At 40.3% G+C, this 20527-nt stretch overlaps 3 protein-coding genes across 3 annotated transcripts in view; 1 reads left to right on the top strand and 2 right to left on the bottom strand.

The window, feature by feature from the left end:
- The window catches only part of LOC150088075 (tetraspanin-6-like), a 167994-nt gene that overhangs the window by 143896 nt on the left and 3571 nt on the right, over nucleotides 1–20527 (top strand). The window lies entirely within an intron of this gene.
- LOC150088077 (uncharacterized protein F54H12.2-like) lies at nucleotides 15570–16844 on the bottom strand. Its single transcript, XM_090370008.1, has one exon. It carries the CDS (start codon nucleotides 16842–16844, stop codon nucleotides 15570–15572), a length of 1275 nt encoding a protein of 424 aa, XP_090226134.1.
- Nucleotides 18171–19268, bottom strand: LOC150088076 (uncharacterized). The gene is made up of 2 exons (XM_090370007.1): nucleotides 18808–19268; nucleotides 18171–18684 (listed from the first exon to the last, which is right to left on the bottom strand). Exons 1-2 carry the CDS (start codon nucleotides 19266–19268, stop codon nucleotides 18171–18173), a joined length of 975 nt encoding a protein of 324 aa, XP_090226133.1.

The raw sequence follows: 20527 nt of genomic DNA, 5'->3' as shown, positions 1-20527 counted from the left end.
TGTTTCCTTTATATTTTATATTTTTTTACATTATGTATGTGTTTTTGTATTGATGCAATACTGTATTCTATAATCTACTTGTTTAATTAAATAAAAAATTAAATAATGAAATAAAAATTTATTGATGTAATTATTTGTCTCCAAGCTTTGCCCCCCCACCCCCCGGAAAATTTTCTGTGGACGCCCACGGCTACTAGGGTCATAATGCACGCATATCCTTGACTGTCCCACTCGCAGAGAAAGTGACAATACTTAGTGTAACTCTTTTGTTGTCCTGATAAAATGCCGATTACCTTTAAATCACCACATATCTGCCATTAATACTTCTCATAGCGTACACCTAAGAGGATGCTCTCCATGTTTGCTTATGTTTCTTTTTTGTGGATGGCGTACGCAAGAGGTACTGAAAGTAGCATATTTCCATTGTGTAATAACACAGCCTTTAAGGCTAACCTTAGAGGTGTTTATAGTCACCATTCTTCAGCAACGTGCCTTATGTTCATTGCTGCCCTTAGACCATCAACGACCTTACAAACAGTGGGTTCGCCTGCTGTTTGATAAAATTTATCAATCTTTATTCTGAGTACGAAATGTCACACTCGCAGAATGATCTAGATGATTCCACTGTTGTAGCCTCGAGGCCAAAAGCTCTGCCTTATTCTTCGGTAGTTCGAGATCCCTTATGAGGTGATTAAGTTCTGGATGAAAATGAAGAAAAAGTGGACAGTAACGTACCCAAAAATATCATCTGCAATTCGTCCCATGCCTCACGGTGAAGAACCTATTCCTGAACCACCCGACCGTTTTTCTGTACACTCTGATGAAGTCACTGATGAATATCAACTTGATATACACGAGGAAGTACAGCAGCCGTCAAGGTCAAGGGATCCACCATTTTGTCCAAACCTTTATCCTTCTGAACCACATAAGATCACAGAAAGTGAACTTAATCTTTCATCCATTTTCTGACAGGAGGCACTATACACAAGTAACAACCTGTGGTGGGATTTGTTGGCTCCCTTCATATCAGAGCACTGCGAAAGGCATGCAACGTACCTTTCGATTCGCCCGCGTGTTGAGTTTTGATGAACGGGTAGTGCAACATATGTGTGGAGCCCATTTCTTGTCGTGGTGGCTTACTTTACACTAAAGTAGGGTGGTGTTACTGAAACTGGAGTGTTGGTTGCCATGTGTATGCCTTTTTTATGGCCCGAGTTAAGGGGCGCTTTCTTGAAACTGCCTCCGTAGCCGAGTGGGCAGGAGCGGGAGTGCAGTAGCACACGCTCTTTGAGTAGACCAGGGTTCAAGCCCCTGACTGCTGAATACGGTCGATCTGCCAACCCGCACTGGACCAGCATGGCAGATTATGGTCCATTTCCCTCAGCACGAATTGTTGAGGAGGCTTCCACCCTGCAGTGGGTTGATAATGGCTGCACTTTACTTTTTTTTTTTTTTTCTTGAAACTAACGTGACTTCTCCACATACGTAACAGAAGTCATCTGGACTATTCACACAATTACAGGGCATATTAATCTTACACGACACACACTGCGCAAAAAGTATTAATCTCACATAGAACAACTATTAACTGAGAACAAATCACCCAGTACCTAGCCGTATTCGAGGATTACTGCAACAGAGTTGAAGACGCATTTGAGGCAACAACTTTCACGTGATGCACAGGCGACAGTTCCCGATCACGTGATAAGAGCGTGTGTTACTGAAATTGCAGTGTTGGTTGCTATGTGTTTTTCGGAGACCTGTAACTATAACTCGCTAATATGAGTCCCCAACTATAATTCGAAAACAAGAGACATTCGACAAATTTTAATGTGATTTTCGTGTTGCAACATGAAATTAGTCAAAATTGGGTATTATTTTCGTTTTCTTAACATTTTCCGTGTTGACGAGGTGTTATTGTTATTAAAATCCTTTATTGCATGATTCTACCCTTAGAAAGACTTTGGAGAGAGAGAGAAAAAAAAAAAAAAGCATAGCAGTAGTAACCATCACAGTCTGAATAGTCGTGGCCAGGGGTTAACACAAATAATTAAACATCATATAAAAAAAGATAATATAAAAGTGAGTAACAATAAGATGATACTTAATCATTGCGTTTCTATGCAACGTTTTATGATAATAAAATAGTTCTGTGAAATTGAAATAGTTCTATGAATCTATAAAATGACAGACTGCATTAGCATCAGCTATATTTTGATTACTGACCCTAATGTAGAATTTATCGAAACTCAGGTTATTAATAAATCGAAATAGTTCTCTGAAACAAGTTCTGTAAACCTGTGTTGAAATGGTAACCCACTTCTTAATTACAGAAGGCAAACCTCTTTTAACAGCTGAACATTGGCAGTTATTTTGAAGCTGTATAAAACATGTACAGTACATAATGCGTATACAATGTTACAAATTACTGCAATTTTCTCTCGTTCGTTTGTAGACAGAGTGCATTTAGATAAGGTTATCCAAAAAATTCGACAATCCGAAATAAATAAATAATAGATATGAAGTTTTCTGAGCAGTGCAGACGGTCTGCAAGAGTAGCTCATGGTGTCAATGATATACAGGAATTTTTCTAGCAGGGATAAGGAGGTGATTATCCACTTGTATAAGGCAATGGTCAGGCCACACCTTGAGTACTGTATACAGGTCTGGAGGCCCCATTTTAAGAAGGATGTAGAGCTGTTGGAACAAGTACTGTACAGAGAAGGGCAACAAGATTAGTGAATGGAACAAAGGGTTGCTCTTACGAAGAAAGGTTTAAGTTTTCAAATTACAGCGTCTGGAGACTAGGCACCTGTGAGGTGATCTGATTGAGGTGTATAAAGCCTTGAATGGTTTGAGCTTGCTCAGTGCTGATGGGATTCTTCCTCCTGCTCAGAATAATCGCCTGAGAGGGCATAAATTCAAATTGAGGAAAGACAGTTGTAGGATAGATGTGCGGAAGTTTGCTTTTAGCCAGCGGGTAGTTGATTGCTTCTACACGCTCTTGTAGAAGTTGATAGCTTAAATAGATTCAAGGTAGGACTAGGCAGACATTTGGAGGGAGTGGATAGATGAAATGGGAAGGGTGGTGTTTTTTTTTTTTTTTTTTTGCTGATGCTATATAAGCTTGCTTTCTTGCATCATGTGCCTTTACTAATGCTAACCTTTGTCTTAATTGATTCGGTAACAAATTATACCGTAATGAGAACGTTATTAGTGTTATGCCTGTTGGACCCATAGCTGTTGCATTTTCATTATAAAATGTAATTAATTATATTTTATAATGAAATAATTAATTTATTTATTAATTTAAAAAAATAAACTGTAAATAACGTTGATAATAAAAATTCAGTTCTATTTCGAAAAATGCATAGTTAGTGGTAAGAAACTTGTGGCCGCAACCTTCAGCATTTTCCCTTATCAAAAATGATTGAATATCCCCCTGCACTATTTCCAAAGTACTTTGAGAGTGGTATAACGCCTCGAAAATTATTTTATAACTATTACTTATTTATAAACTATGCCTGTGCCAAACAGGTTATTGCCTACTAATTCGCAGAGATTCCCCCCTTCTTCCCCAGCTTAGAGCCCTGTGCAGCTGCATCCAAAATGATGCAGTTGTACAGGATGCTGAGCTCGGGGAGATGGCGAGAAAAATGACAAATTTACATGAAAATAAAAGTGACATTGCACCAGGGCTCAGGTTCGTGATGGTGCGTAATCATTATTAATGAATATGTACGTTACTCCTACCATGCTTTCACTACTAGCTTCTTTCCCGTGTTATTTCTGTATGCGTCATACATGTGGTGTGCTCTGGCACATTGGTATGCCGCAAACCTTTTTCAAGTGTGCCCTGAAATTAGAAGAAACCCCATTGAGTTCAATGGCAATCTCTATTTAAGAGATGTCCTGAATGTGCGTCTTTTTTACTTCAAGTGTGATTTGAGTGACTAAAGATTGGGAGACACCTAGTGGTATCTTATCTTCTGGCGAAGAAGCCAGTCATTGTTATCATCTGCTCCATGGAACTATAACAATGTCCTACACGTTTGTTGTTTTACGAGATTGATTTGAAAAGTTCATGTCCATGCATAGAATCATGCTACTCACTGCTACTCGTGCCTGCAGCACAGTGAGCACACACGCTCTGCAAGTCATCGCAGGGACCCGCCCCTTAGACCTAGAGATGGTGAGAAGAGGCATCCTCCATGAGCTCGCTAAAGGCAATGCTTGTACACACCTTGACTTCAACGGAGATCCAGGAAATAACCGCATTGCGGAAAAAAGAAGACTCCAGACCCACTTGCTGCAGGCACGATGGGATGTCTCCATTAAAGGTCGGATAACAAATAAATTCTTTCCAAATATACATAGATTCCAACCTAAATTACCAACCTGGTACGCACCTGGTCTGTTTGTGACGTACCTACTCACAGGACATGGTGCCTTAAACGCCAAACTAACAACTCTGGGAATAATTGAAAATCCAAATTGCACTTGTGGCATTCCAGAAACTTGGTCGCATCTAATGTATGACTGCCACCAATACGACGACATCCGCTGCCAGCTGGTGACAAGACTACAACATTCACCCAAGGATCAGGAGCAATTCATTCTGGACGATAAAGGACCATACATGGCATTCACCGAATTTGCACAGAAACTGTTTAACAGACGTCGAGCCACACTAGCCCAACAAGCAAATAACAACAACTGGAAACTAAATGGGACAAGCTACTATTCCCACAACAAATTCCATACCTCCAATGAGAATAAAAGGACATGGCCTACAACTCTGCGACTGACTGAACCCTGAATCTGCAAAAGCCCACATGGACCTGAACCATGCAGCTTCACTGCCATCAAGACTCGTTGGGGACCAGAATCGAGCACCTGACTCGATTCCTTTCCAAACCTACCACGGCGAGGCGGAGACGCCTTGTGTCCCCTCGCCGAAGCCCCCACTCTCCTTTCCTCTTGGTGAGGCATGGGCATGCCTCACTGACCAACTGGGGGCATCTTCTCTATCGCTCCCATATTTCTATCTGTACACCCCAGTCTTCTTCTCCCCTCCTACTCTATCTATATGCAATGCGAACGCCCCACACACTAAATTTAGCAACACTCAAAATAATCTTCGCCCAGTCTCGGCCTATCCATCTATGTAATATCAAACCCCCCAGCGGTGTGTGTAGGCATACAACATATGGTATATGCAGACAAGTGAAATGAGTATATACATGTGCATATACATACATATGATTTTTTTTAAGGTCCTAGCCGGCGAAATCTCAGGAAACTAAGCGGCAGGACCTGCCAGAGTAAATAAGTCTACTGGGTTCCTGGTCTGCCTCCACGGGGCGAAGGTGGGGCAACGTTGGGCTCCAACAGGGGCCCAGCGGCTAAATGACCAGATGAACAACGGTACACGACATTAAAAATGTACAATACCCACACACTTTTAAATCTCTGGCATTCCCAGCAAACTGGTACACCCACAATGAAAGCAACGCGGAGATGGGGGAAACCCCTGGTGCCGCATGACATCAATATACCTTACCTTACCTTACAGTTCATGACCTCAGTATGAAAGGGTAGCGGTACGGTATTAAAAATGTCTGTACTTAATGTACACTGGTGTTCAAAGAAAGTGCATCACCCCTTAAAATTGTAATTGTCCGAATAATGTAAGTATATGGCAATATTTCTTACAGATTGCACCAGATAAGATTGACACGCGTAGGTGATGACGTAATGTTGCATCAGCTGTTACTTTCAGCTATATAAGCACGCTCTGCAAGAGATGCAGTCATTCCTTACTTGGATGGCGAGTTACGTGCAGTTAACGCCACGAAGAAAGATTGCTATTGTTGATTTACATGAGGAAGGATGTTCTTCCCGTCATATTGCATATAGAATGTCTTGTAATTAGTCGACAGTGAGTAGATTTCTTTCCAAACTCAAGAACACTGGTTTTGCTGATAGGAAAAAAGGAACCGGACACAAACGAGTCTCTACGCCAAAACAGGACCGCGTTTTGAAGCGCTTACGCCGTAAAAACCGTAAAGCTTCTTCGTCTTAGCTGAAAAGAGAATGGGAAGAACGTACAGGAGTGGTAGCAAGTGCAGTAACAGTCAGAAGACTGTTACTGCACTTCAAAAATGGACTTGTAGCCCGTCGGTCTAAGAAGAAGCCCCTCCTCACACAAAAAATGAAAAAAGGCCCGATTAATTTGGTATAAGGAGCATGTCAAATGGACCCCCGAGCAGTGAAAGTCAGTTATTTTCTCGGATGAGAAGAAATTCAACCTGCATGGCTCTGATGGGAGACAAACGATTAGCCATAGATGTGGTGAAGAATACCATCTACACTGTATGGTGTCTAGAGTGAAATTCCTTACCAACCAAATGATATGGGGGGGGGGGTGCATTTCGTATCATGGAGTAGGTCACCTGCACTTTATAAAAGGTTGCGTAAATGCCAATGGAAAGCTGGCTAATTGGAAAGCAAATTGCTGCTAACCATTAGAGGCCATTTCAACCGGCCAAGTAACTGAATCTTTCAGGACGACTCTGCTCCTTTTTATCTGGCGAAAAGTGTAAGTAGGTACTTCTGTAGTAACTTTAGCTTCATTTCTGCATTAGAGGTTCGACAGTAATGTGTTTACATTTGTTACAGGTGAAAAAGTGGTTGGAACAACGGACCTGTATCCTATAGAAAACTGTTGGCATCGTGTGGAATCTGCAGTTGCCAGAAAGAAACCAAAAACCCTTCGTGAACTTCAGGAAGCCATAATTCGTGTTTGGAACCACGAACTATCAGTTGATTATCTCCAGAAATTGATCTTGTCAATGCCTCGACGGTGTGCTGCTGTCATCAGGGCCAGAGTTGTTCAACTAAATATTACTTTGCACTTGGTGAACTTTTCATTTTGTTTTCCATTTAAAATGATAAACTGAAGCAAATTCTGATAACATTTCAGCCGTAATTGTCGTGTTTACCAAAATTGTTGTATAAAGGTTGCAAATGCTCATTTTGGAATATTTTGAGAGCACCTGTCAAATATTACGTAGCTTTGCCTTAATAAATATCTTTTGTTTATATTTCTATTTGTGATGCTAGTCATTAATGTAACATCGCGAAAAAGGGTTCGAAATGTGAAATTCCTAGGTAATGCACTTTCTTTGAACACCAGCGTATTCATATAGTAACCCCACCAAGTTTCATGCATATTTAATAAAGTTTTGATTTAAATACAGGTCCTGAAGACAAAATTATGTGAATGAGGAAAGGTCGTCAAAATCAGTCACTGCATGGTGACTGATTTTGATTATCAGCGAAAAAGGGGACTAACGCCAAAGCCGATTCATGAGGATGTACTTACATTTGGTGAGGATGCCCCTTCCTATTTCATGGTTAAGAATTGGGCAGAAAAATTTATACGAGTTCGGGAAAGCCTGGAATATGACCCACGCTGTGGAAGACCATAACGTCCATCACTCCAGAAGTTGTTGTTAACTGTGTGCATGGTCTGGTGATGAGTGATTGATGAGTGACAGTTCGGTGCATTGCCAGCGTCTTGGGCATCTTATTTGAACATGTGTACCACATAATAACAGAAGTTCTCGTTATGAAAAGTTCAGCACAATGGGTCCCAAAGTTGTTGACAGCAGATCAAAAACGTACAAGAATTGTCAAGTGAAGTAATGTGAGTAGATATGTAGGGGGTTCTAACACATTTGCATAAAGTCTAAATGGTTTTAAACACACTTGTATAAGATCTGGAGGGATTTAAACACTTTTGCATACTATTCCACGACTACAGGTGTGAAAATTATATTTAGTTCACATTTCGTACCCTAGATGGCGCCACATGCTTACCGGTTTTTGTTTTGTTCGTATTTTTGTCCCTAGATGGCGCCATGTATATATCTCTATTTAATTTTTTTTTTTACAGTACCAGAGTCTTTTTCTTGTGTGTATGGTTCATTTTTAATTAGCCATACATTCTTAAGTTGTGCCTGAAACGTTTTATTGGTACATTTTCTTCCTTTTTGTTGTATTCTCACAGTTTTAAAGCTTTATGGATAAAAAGAAAAATTCCTTTTTGCTGTTTTTTACAGTACCAGAGTCTTTTTCTTGTGTGTATGCCTAATTAAAAATGTATTTTCTTTTTATCATTAAGTTGTGTGTAGAGTCTTTTTCTTGTGTGTAAGTTAACCTTTTTTGAAAATACATTTTATTATTGTATATCTGTTAATATTTTTTAACCCTTTATTACTGTCTGAAGTTGTGTGTAAACCATTTTATTGACTCAAACATCAAGAAAATTTCTGCTTTTTAATGAACACTTTTTTAAAAAGCTACATCTATGAACATTTTTAGAACTCGAACAATCTTTTTAATAATCAAAAAAGACACAGTCTAATGAAATGGGAATAAATGAGCATAACGTTCAATATAACATTTCCTTAACTCTGATATCATACCAAGTACTGCCTGTAGAATGCTATAAGGATTAATTTCAGGTTCTTTCTGTTGCAAAGTGCATCTAGCCATAAAGTCTGTTACAACGTTATACGGAATCAGATGTCGAACCATATACTCGTAGGCTTCTTGAAATGTGGTATCACTGGTGGTGAACTGTCGGCGCTGTCGTAAACATTCGCGTGTTGAGCATAGTACATCCATCACGGATTCTTGCATCAGTGTGAATAGTTTAGCTTCATCCCCAAGAACAGATACAAACTCGTCAACATAGAGTATTTTTTGTGAAAGAGCTTCACATTCACCCAAGTCGAGAATAAACTCGCACATCTCACCGTTGGAAATTGTAGCACGACCGCCTTCTGTCTCAACCTCCAAGCCCTTCGTAAATGTAATAGTTTCATGTGCACGACCCTGAACTAATAGTAATACTTCAGGCCATTTTAGTTTTATTTGCATCCATTCATCTGTCGTTAGTTTTAGATAACACGAGGTACATTCCAAAACGATCGATACTTCGAAATCAAGCAGGAGAACTCGTAGAATAGTGTTTGAACTGAGGCGACGAAAAAACACATAGTTCTTCTTTGGAGTGGTACTCATCTTAACTGTTGTTGAAAAATGGCAAATGTAACGACAGAACGTATAACAATCATATATAAAGCAGTCCACAACCCGGATATGTGACTAATAATATTACACAAGAAGAAGTGCGTCATCGGAAATTGTCTAATTAGGAACTCTTACTGGTTGGTGTACTAATTGGAACAGGTTTCCTTTTGACATTAAAAGCCAACACATGTTACACTCTTACAGGGTGTGGATGACATACTATTTCGGAACAGGTTTCCTTTTGACCTTAAAAGTCAACAATGTTACACCCTTACAGGATGTTTGTAGTGTTTCGTTTTGACAAAATAGTAGGATCAATGACCGAGAATTGCATAAGGCTATTGGAGAAAGTTTAAAAAGCCACCACAGTCACAGAACCGTTACAGAAAAAAAAAATGGACACGTGGATGTGCGATGATGATTCCCTGGAGTGTGAAGCTGTCAGTCTTGCTGAAGTTATTGAGGCTGAAATAATGTATACGAATACTGTGCAGTATACAGAGGTGAGTGAATTTCCTCCTATATTATCTCTTTTTATTTTTAAAAGTGATAAAAATAGTTTTATAACATTGTTTAATATTCATTTTTCAGAATGCAGAATTCTTTTCCTTGTCTCCGCGCGTCGAGGGGAGGGCAGGAGGATCAAACGAAGGACCTGTAAGTCTTATTCAGAATCTCATATGCAGAAGTACAATCAGAATTCCAAAAAAAAACGTTAAGTTTTTTTTTTCATTTCTTTTCAGATTCAAATTGGTGGTGGTGATGAATCTTACGAACGATTCTACGAAATCAGTGAAGGATCAGAGAAGTATTCCTCTAAATATAAAACTAAGTATAAAACTTACAAATGCAATTACCGAGACTTACATTTGCTTGCAGGTGAACAATTTTTTCTATTGTTCAAACAGATGCTGAACCAAATTATAGGACAAGTAAACAAGAGAGAAGAATTTAGCCATGTTCGTCTATGTGTAAACGCAGACTCCCTAAAAACCCCGATTAATCTTCCATTTATGAAGATATCAGAACTGACATTAGATAGAATTATGAATGCGTTTTTCTGTGTAGATCAGTCGCGCAGTGGCTTTCTAATAACAGACACTCTATCAATCGATCTAGTTCTGATAAACATAACAAATAAAGGTGGTGCTGGTCGTTCTAAAAATATAAAAAAAAGAACTATTGTACATCTAAACACTTTCTTAGAAAAGAAGAAGTGTGTTGTCAAAATTAGGAATAATGATAATATATGCATGGGACGTGCAATAGTAACAGCTCTTTCAGCTGAACAAGACAACACCATTACATACAGAAAAGTTCGCGAAGACAGAAACGGTTTGCAGACTTCGAGAGCCAAGCAATTGCATGAAAAAGCAGGCGTTTCCGAGACAGTGTGTGGAGTTGAAGAACTGCAAAAATTCCAACATGTTCTTACTCCCGAGTTTCAGATAGTTGTACTGTCAGCTGACAACGAGTTTGATGTTATTTACAAGGGCCCCGAAGCAGAGAAACAAATAGTTCTACTGTATATTGACAAACACTACGATGTAGTAAGGTCTGTGAAAGCGTTATTTTTGTAGCACGACCGCCTTCTGTCTCAACCTCCAAGCCCTTCGTAAATGTAATAGTTTCATGTGCACGACCCTGAACTAATAGTAATACTTCAGGCCATTTTAATATATGATTTATAAGATTATTACTGCTCACTGTGTTTTAAAACTTTCCAAAGCATTGAAAGACTTCATACTCATTCTTGTCCATATTCGTGCAATAGGTGTCGAACACGTGAGTATCATAGTGGCGATTTGGTGCTGTGTAGTGATTGTTTTCGGTATTACAGAGGAAATATCTGTTTCGATGCTCATAAAAAAAACAACTGCTCGAGTTATCACCGTTGTTGTGAGTGTTTGCGAACGTTCAACACACAGAAGCAACACAAATGCAAACCCCCGGACTATTGCGAAAAATGTAAGATAGTTCACATGTCACAGCACTGCTATGTTCAGAAACCAGAGGACCCTAAAAAACATGTATCTATAATTTATTTCGACACCGAGACGGTGTTGCATCAGGGTGAGCATATACCAGTGCTCTGTGTTGCAAGTTTTGGAGAAGAACTGCGTTCATATGAGGGACCCAACTGTGTTACAGCATTCATGGACGAGATTTTTGGAGTTCGTGAATCGTCAAAACGTACTCGCGATGGTCGAAGCATTAGCCACATCGAACCCAAATACAAAGATGTACGGATAATAGCACACAATTTGCGAGGTTTCGATGGTTACTTCGTACTGACTTACCTCTACGGTAAGAACTTCGAACCTCGTGTTATTTTTGACGGCTCTAAAATATTAGGAATTTATCATTTGAAACTAAATCTCATCTTCTTAGATTCTTATTCGTACTTATCAGTTCCCCTTAGAAGGTTACCTGCAATGTTCGAATTACCCGAACTTCGAAAAGGATTCTTCCCACATGCGTTCCATACTCTACAAACTACAGATTATGTAGGTCCTATTCCAGACAAAAAATATTTCAAACCCGAATTTATGTCGAAGGATGATAGTGTAGAGTTCCAGACATGGTACAATCAGAAGAAAGACCAATCGTACGACTTGAAAACAGAGCTCATGGCATATACACTTGACGATGTACGGGTATTACGTGATAGTTGTAACAAGTTCAGATCTCTTCTAATCGATATATCCGACGTCGATCCGTTCAACCAAGATATCACCATAGCAGGAACGTGTAGTAGAATTTTCGCTAGGAACTTTCTACCCCAAAACACTATGGCTATCCTCCCCCCAGGGGGGTATCGCGGGTCGAACGTCCAAAGTTGAAAAGCAATTGCATGGCTGTTGTGGCTAGAACAACAAGAGAACACACCGATACGACACGCCCGTTCGTTGGGGGGTGAGGTTCGGATTGGGCGCTTTTTCGTTGATGGGATCCGAGATAAAACAGTTTACGAATTTCATGGTTGTTATTTTCACGGATGTAGGAAATGCTATCGAGGTAATACGATACAGACAAACAGAAATCTACCCATGTCAGTTCTCTATGAAGAAACGTTGGATCGTGAAATGTTTCTGAAAAACCAAGGCTACAACGTGGTTTCCATATGGGAATGTCAATTCGATGAAATGAGAAAAAATAACCCCGTCTTGAATGCCTTTGTAGCCGATTTTAATATAACAGAACCGATTACCCCTAGAAGTGCCCTCAGAGGTGGTCGTGTGGATTGTTTTAAACTGTACCACAAAGCAGATGAAAACGAGCAGATTCATTATATGGATTTTTGCTCCTTATACCCCTGGGTGTGTAAATACGGAGTGTATCCGCGTGGCCATCCAAATGTTATTCTGAGAGATTTCGATTACAGTAACAAAGCATACTTTGGCATTGCTAGTGCACGTGTGCAAGCACCAGAGAAGTTGTTTCTTCCAATATTACCGATAACGTGTAATGGGAAGTTAATTTTCCCTCTGTGTGCAAAATGTGCTCAGGAGGAATCAACTCTCTGTAATCACGAAGATACGACCATAAAAGGAGTATGGACAACTCCAGAACTGGATTTGGCACGCGACTATGGCTACAAAGTTGTCGAATTCTACGAAGTGTGGCACTTTGATGAAACACACGAATCTTTGTTTGGTGGGTATATCGATACCTTCTTGAAAATTAAACAAGAGGCTTCGGGGTGGCCTCAGGGTATCGATCGTGACAGTTACATCCAAGAATTAAAACAGAAAGAAGGTATTACACTTGATCATGCCCAAATTAAAAAAAACGCATCCCGGCGTGCTTTGGGAAAATTATGCATGAATTCTTTATGGGGAAGGCTTGCCATGCGGACAAATCGTGTAAATACTGTTCTATGCTCGTCCTACTCAAACCTCGTTGAACACTTCATGGATGACAGTAAAATTATTCACGATGCTCGACTAGTCACTGAAGAAAAAATGCTGATAGCATACAGCCTTCTTGAAGGTACAGAACCTCCATATCGCAAAGGAAACGCTGTAATAGGATCCTTTGTTGCCTCATACGGTCGAATTAAACTGTATAAAGCCATCGCACCTCTGGGAGAGCGTTTAATTTATACAGATACCGACAGTTTGGTATTCTCATATAAACCAGGCGATACACTTCCAGCTACAGGCCACTCACTAGGTGAACTAGTAGATGAATTGGAAGGTGACACTATTTTAGAATTCGCTACTTCAGGACCCAAATCGTATTCGTACAGAACACGCTCGGGCAAATCTGTAACAAAATGTAAAGGCATTACCCTAAACGAGAATAACAGCCGACTCGTAAACTTGGATGTAATGCGATCTGCAGCAACGGGTGAACAAGTTGAAGTGACAGTTCCTGTACCGTTCAGCGTGAAACGTGACAAATGGCAGTGCAAGCTACTCCACACATCGTTAACTAGGCGGTATGGTTTCACATTTAAGAAGCGCATAGTTGGAGAGCACACCCGTACATTCCCATATGGATACTTCCGTGAAAAACACAATCAAAATTGATTCGTCGTGAACAAGTTGAAGTGACAGTTCCTGTACCGATCAGCGTGAAACGTGACAAATGGCAGTGCAAGCTACTCCACACATCGTTAACTAGGCGGTATGGTTTCACATTTAAGAAGCGCATAGTTGGAGAGCACACCTGTACATTCCCATATGGAAACTTCCGTGAAAAACACAATCAAAAATGATTCGTCGGTTATAACCCTGTCACTATGTGTTCCTTTATCCACCCCTTCACATGTGTCGCTGCCGGTGGTACTCAAAGCGGTAAAACAACCTTCATTCTGTCCCTTATTAAAAACAGCAAACAGCTAATTTCACCCCCTCCGGAGAGAATAATTTACTGCTACTCTGAAGAGCAGGATCGGTTCTTACAGTTTCCGCACGTTGAATTCGTAAAAGGCTTAAATCTGCCCGAAGTCGATAGAAGTGTCAGAAATCTAATCATAATCGACGGTCTCCTACACGTTGCAAAAGACAGTTCCGAAATCGCTGAAATATTCATTAAAGGAAGCCATCACAGGAACACAAGTATCTGTCTTCTCTCCCAAAATTTGTTCTGTCAGGGTAGTCAATATAGAACCATCAGTCTTAACTCACACTATTTAATCGTTTTTAAAAACCCCAGAGATTCCCGACAAATATCTCACCTAGCCTCGCAAGTATTTCCAGGGCGTTCGAGTGTTCTAGTCGAAATTTATAAGGAGGCCACAGAAAAACCGTTCTCATATTTATTACTGGACTTTCGACAAGATACACCAGAACAATTACGTCTGCGCTCGTGTATATTACCAGAGGACGGCCCGTCAATTACATATGTACCTTCATGGCTAAAAGACTCCGAAAACATAGTGACTTCATCAGGTTTTTGTCTGGTGCCAGCCCCAAGCAAGCAAATACAATTTTGAGACAGGCATCACATTCTCAGGTCACTGTTTTGTGCGAACTGTGTAAGAATTTACTAAGAGGTAACATACCAATCACCCCCAAAGAACGTCTTAGACTGCAGCGCAAAAAGAAACTGCTACGTGTTCTAGCAGATAAAACTGTCCCCTTCACAAGGCGACGGAGACTTATTACCCAGCAAGGAGGAGCGCTGTTTCCCTTACTAGGCAGTCTGATAATTCCACTGATAACATCGCTAATAAGAAAATGAACGACTCGTTCAAAAAATATTTACTCCTGGCACCACCAGAACACCAAAGGATGATTTCTCTAGACGATGAGATGTCCGAAATTCTGAAGAGACAGGACATGTCGATCGAATCCAAGGTGAAGGCCTACCTTCAAACATTGCAGGCTTTTCTGGGACTGAAGAAGAAAAGCGGGCCTCCGGAGGAGGCCCTCGTGCTCCCTCCCGCGGCGGCCAGGGAAAAGCGCGCGCCCAAACGTGCAAGGAAGAAACCGTCGATTCTGACGTCTCCCCGTCGCTTGAGAGGAAAGAAAATACAGTGGATAAGCATGTAAGTAGACAATTTTTTTTTTTTTTTTTAAATTTGTTTATTTAAGTGATCGACTACATCTAAAGTGGCAAGAATATCATTGCCCCACAAATTTTTACAATAACATTCGTTAACAATCTGTCTCATAGTAATACCGCGACATCTATGGGTTAAAAAGAAAACACAATGCAGTCCACAAGCTATAGATTCCCGATGTTGTATTACAGTCTTGTTATGAGTCCACTTGCGACTTTGCCTTTTCAGAAACGCCGCAAAATCTTCGGGAGGGGGGCGGGCAAACGTGTCGAAGTAATCGGCTTCTTCTTCTCCGAGGTAGATAGCTATCCAATGGGTTCCTGGTCTGTCGGATGGATCGGTGTTGACAACTAGAAGAAACGGTTTACTAAGAATGTTCGTAGGCAGTTCGTCGCGAGCACATACACTTATGGGGTAATCTTTAACAACACTTTCCAACAAACGTGCTATTTCTTCAGTGTTCATAATCCAGAAGAACCGATCTGTCTTTTGTCATCGAAACCACGTTCTCGAATTCACTGTACAAGACGCACGTGACGTTTTCAGGCAATGGTGATGAAAATTTCAGTTCGAGACGTACGCTCCCCCGTTTCAGTGCACTAACATGTTGACCGATGGCATTTTCGTCTGGTGATAGGTCAAAAGCGTACAATACATTACCGACTGAATACTCGGAATATGACAAATCGTTTCCGGTGTCTTCCGTCCATTTATTTAATGAAGAGAAGAGCGACAGATACGATCTCGTATACTGTCCTGTCTTAAAGTCAGGAGTCAGAGGTATTGACGGGTACTGAATACCATCGGCCGTCACTTGTAAGTAACACAGGTTGAAGTGAGAGAAGTTAAAAGGGTTACGAGCATATGATCCATTGAAACCTTCGCTAGACACCAAACCCACAATCACTCGCGATGGGATTTGTCCTAGGAATATATTATCACGTGTGGAATCTACCATTCCTTTGGGAATAGAAAAGTATGTCACGTTCACGCGATTAATCGGGTACACGAGCGGGTTCTTCTCTAAAACAGTGATGTGTGCGAGTTGAATCTGAGGATTCAATTTCACTTTACGTACGAATAACGTTGCTTCCATAATGTTCAACTTGGCAGTTGACGAATCGTTGGAAAGCAAACAAAATTCGGGGGAACTTCTTACCAGTCGTAAACGGAGGGAGACGTTATTCACTATGTATTTAGATTGGTGACACAGATCGAGTCGAAGTCTTCCTAACATCTCTGCAGTTTTCGATTTTGAGAAGGATTTCGATCGTTGGTACATACCACTATCATCCTTCTCGAACATCTGTTTAACATCGGTGTACTGATCTTTGACGTACATCTCAGTTGTCAGTTGCGAATTCTTGGCTTCCCGTCCATAGTTAAGAAGTGTTTCCAGGTATGCACGATAAGGGTACGTATTCGACGATGGGTTAATCAGTTTGTCTTGTACAAAGAGATCGACTTGACTGAATAGAGAGTGAAAGAAATTGTTAACGACTCCTACTTTATCATTTTCTTCCAGATCTTTTCCATCGCTTCTGGTGATTCGCACCTTCAACCGCAAATAACTTTTCCCGAGGTCTAGATATTCTTCTGAAGTCCCCGGAATATAGAATTCGATTGGGCCTACACTATCTACAGATGCTAGAGGAAGGAAAGTAACATACGACGACCGTTCGACACACATATTAGTGGCGGGTTTACTGAAAAGATCCAGCTCAGACATCATAACCTCCATCGAAAATATCGCGACGTCTACGTTTACCACCGCTCTGATTACGCACCTTGTCTTTAATGGCTTGTCCGACTTCTGATACACGATTTAAAAACGAACGTTTAGCTGGAAACCTGATACTACATCATCAACGATATTTCGTCCTGCCGACAGTACTTGTCGACCGATGAAAGCTGCTGCAGGTTTCAGTATCGGAGTCAGAAAACGGAATGCTGTTCGGAAGATGCTTCCTAAACCGTGACCTCTCTGGATAGAGGGCCCAGCGAAGTATGGGTTCCCCCCTGCTTGTATTGTGTAGTAATGGACATACGCATTCATCGTTCACGGAAATGGAGTTTAATTGTAGTCTTTCCCTCACTGAACGGCACGAATTCACCGCTATCTGTACGCACTTGGATTGTAACGGTATGGAACGTGTTTAACTGGAGGGGATAATAATCTAAATGCGAGAACTCTCCGTTATTGGAAAACGATACGACACGTAACAGTGGCGCTTTCGTGTCGCCTACAACCTGATCCTCAATTAGATTACAATAGACGAAATAGGAACTGACACCCCTATATATATCTGCCTGATACTTAGCGTAAACTCTACCTTCTAAATCTCTGCCTAGTTTTTCGAAACCTAGCATCTGACCGAGTCCTGTTTTTGGGAATCGAAGGTAAACCGATGGATCGATTTCGATAGATACTATACCTATGGAGTTCACTTTTGCATCGAGTTGGGGTGCCAGTTTCATCATTGCGTTAAGCACCTGTGGTATACTTTTGTAGCTCCCTCGTGGTAGTTTACAGACCTGAACAGCTTCTGCTTTCACACCCCGATATGTGATCGTTCTATTGGCTGCTTCTTTAGGCAATGTGATTTCCTTCTTGGAAACCCACTCACCGACGTGATAATTTCTGAAAATATGGAACCCTCCTTGATCCTCGCTAAATGTCTTATCGATACCTATAACCCGTGTAAAAACTTTAGAGATTTTCACTATACCCTCGTTCTTCACCCTTAACGTGAACTGTTCTTTCGTTCCGTCAGTTTTCACTTTCAGTTGAATATCACTGTCGACAGAATTAACATCATCGATAAGTTTTGAGGAAGTGGTATACATTTCTTTTAATACTGTCATCGCTCTGACTTCTTTTTTCTTTTTGGGGTGTATTGTGAATATGTTCCATCCATCGGAGATATTATCCCATGAAAGAGGAAAATGTACTTCTGCAAGTGCTACTTCCCATTTGCCCGAGAGAGAAACAGCATTAGGCAGTTCCACTGTGAATTGTGACTGAGAATTTCTAGGATGCAGATCCATACTAGCATTACTGGGTAGTGTAAGGAAAAACATCTTGTGAGCTGACCCAGCTGTTGAAGTTTTGTGGGTAGCCTAACCATTTGACTAATAACTGACGTTGTCCTCTAACTGTCCTTTGTTTAAGTACCTTTTCGATGGGGTAGACGTCAGGTGGTAGATTATCGTCAAAGTTAACTTTCTGTAACTGTGTTTCGTAAAACGTTCCTTCTATCTGCTCACCATCACGGCCTGTCACACTGTACACAACAGGGTTACGCTTCAAAACACGTGTAATAGTAAACACTTCTCTCGTCCAATTCCCCCAGTAACCTTTGCGAAAAGGGTGAGACCCGCTGCTCAAAACAACTCTATCTCCGATTTTAAATTTCGGTTTCGGGGTTTTGCTATGGCTGTGGTAGAGCCTATTATACACTTCTTCTTCGTTAGCAAGTGTGACTTTTACAGGGGCCATACCTATAGAACGATGGGTAGTACGATTATACGTAGCCACAATATCGTCGAGTACGTGAATATATTTCTGACTTTTGGAATAAGAAATCCACTTATAAATTTTTTCTTTCAGTGTACGAATGAAGCGCTCGGCAATAGCTGCCTTCTTTTCCGATCTTGTTGTATAGAAATTGATACCAAGGGATTGGAATAACCGACGAAGAGACGCATTAGTGAATTCTTTTCCTTGGTCGGTATTAACACAAAACGGTGTTTCTTCTTCGAAAATAGATCTGAACGCCTGCACCACCTCGTTGGCATTTTTGCTTTTCAGTTTTCTGACCCAAGAATATCGCGAGAAGCAATCCACACAAACCAGAAGGTAACGATATCCATCGTTTGAGTCAGCGAGAGCCGACAGGTCACCCAGGTCACATTGAAAAGTGTGATTAAGTCCGGGAACTTTAATTTGATTCCTCCGAAAATTAATTCTTTGCTGTCGATGTCTCACGTAAGTAGGTTGACTAGCTAGGAATTTGCGCACAACACGTCTGGGTAATTTAGTATGTTTTTGAAGAGCGTCAATAGAACTGAAACTACCTATTACTTTAGGATTATAATAGTCTGCTAACATTTCTCTATCTCCACAGGTAGGAATGGACAGTGTCGAAGGCATCGCACTATTTATATTTGTCATCATCCTGATAGTGATTATTATTATCTCGGAACCACAACGTGAAGATTGGCGGATGGACTGCTTCCACCCATCTGAAAATGTTACTGTTTGTTCATAGATGTAACTTTTTAAAAAAAAAAAAAATGTTCATTAAAAGCAGAAAATTTTTCTTAGATGTACCTTTTTTTAAAAAAAGTGTTCATTAAAAAGCAGAAATTTTCTTTGATGTTTGAGTTTTTTTTGATTTTAGGAAATGTTTCAATAAAAGGGTTTACACACATAAGTTAAGACAATAACAAAGGGTTACAATAATAATAAAAAACCTCTAATTAAAACTATCTTCATATTGAATCTCTATGGAAACGAACCTATAAAAAGCTTTACACCCACACAAGAAAAAAATACACTGATGGAGTAGTTAATACTATGACAAGACAATGAATTTTTCTTTTTATCAAAGGATCAATAAAGGTTTAAAACTGTGAAAAGACACACTCGAAAGAAAATATTTTTTATCACTTTTAAAAATAAAAAGTTCTCATGGTGGTACATAACACAAATATTCCGATGAGCTTATTTGATATGCTTATCACTTCAGTAAAATAAAGGAGGAAGTTGTCATGGTGTGACATTATACAATTAACACAAATATTCCGATGAGATTATTTATCGCTTCAGTAAATAAAAAGTGATGGAGAAAGTCGTCATGTTATTACATTTATCGCTTCAGTAAAATTAAACGTGAAGGAGGAAATTGTCAAGTTGCGACATTACACAATTAACACAAATATTCCGATGAGCTTATTTGATGTGTTTATCGTTTCAGTAAATAAAAAAATGATGGAGGGTGTCGTCATGTTACTATTCTTCTTGCGTTATATTGTTAAGCACATATCCCGGTAGGCGTAGACCAAAAAAACAGGATGGGTAGACGTTGTCACGCTACTATTCTTCTTGAGTTAAGCATATATCCACTGGGTGGAGTAGACCTAAAAACTATGCAACACCGGATGTGAAGAACACTTTATATATGAGTTGTATACCCTCTGTCGTTACATTCACTGTTTTTCTACAACTTTTGTGTTTTTCAAGTATCAGATCTGCTAAGATTCTACAAGCCTGTACTATGGAGCCACGCTGTGAATACATGCGTTTTCCCCGCGGTTGGCATGGACTCGATGGTAGGCCATTCCTCAACTGGCAGGGGGAGGTTGAACTTCCAAACAAGTACAAAGTGATACCGCAAAAAGAAAGAAGAT

Source organism: Mastigoproctus giganteus, chromosome 3 (assembly GCF_048544385.1).
Source record: "Mastigoproctus giganteus isolate SK-2022 chromosome 3, ASM4854438v1, whole genome shotgun sequence".
NCBI classification, from domain to species: Eukaryota; Metazoa; Arthropoda; class Arachnida; order Uropygi; family Thelyphonidae; genus Mastigoproctus; species Mastigoproctus giganteus.
The sequence above is the reverse complement of the archived record's forward strand: the minus strand, read 5'-3'. Positions and strand labels throughout refer to the sequence as shown.

Coding starts and splice junctions, on each gene's coding strand:
- LOC150088077 (XM_090370008.1), bottom strand. CDS start 16,844: ATGTCTGAGCTGGATCTTTTCAGTAAACCCGCCACTAATATGTGTGTC.
- LOC150088076 (XM_090370007.1), bottom strand. CDS start 19,268: ATGCCTTCGACACTGTCCATTCCTACCTGTGGAGATAGAGAAATGTTA. Junction 18,685..18,807: donor ACTAATGCGTCTCTTCGTCG/GTTATTCCAATC, acceptor TTATTCCAAAAG/TCAGAAATATATTCACGTAC.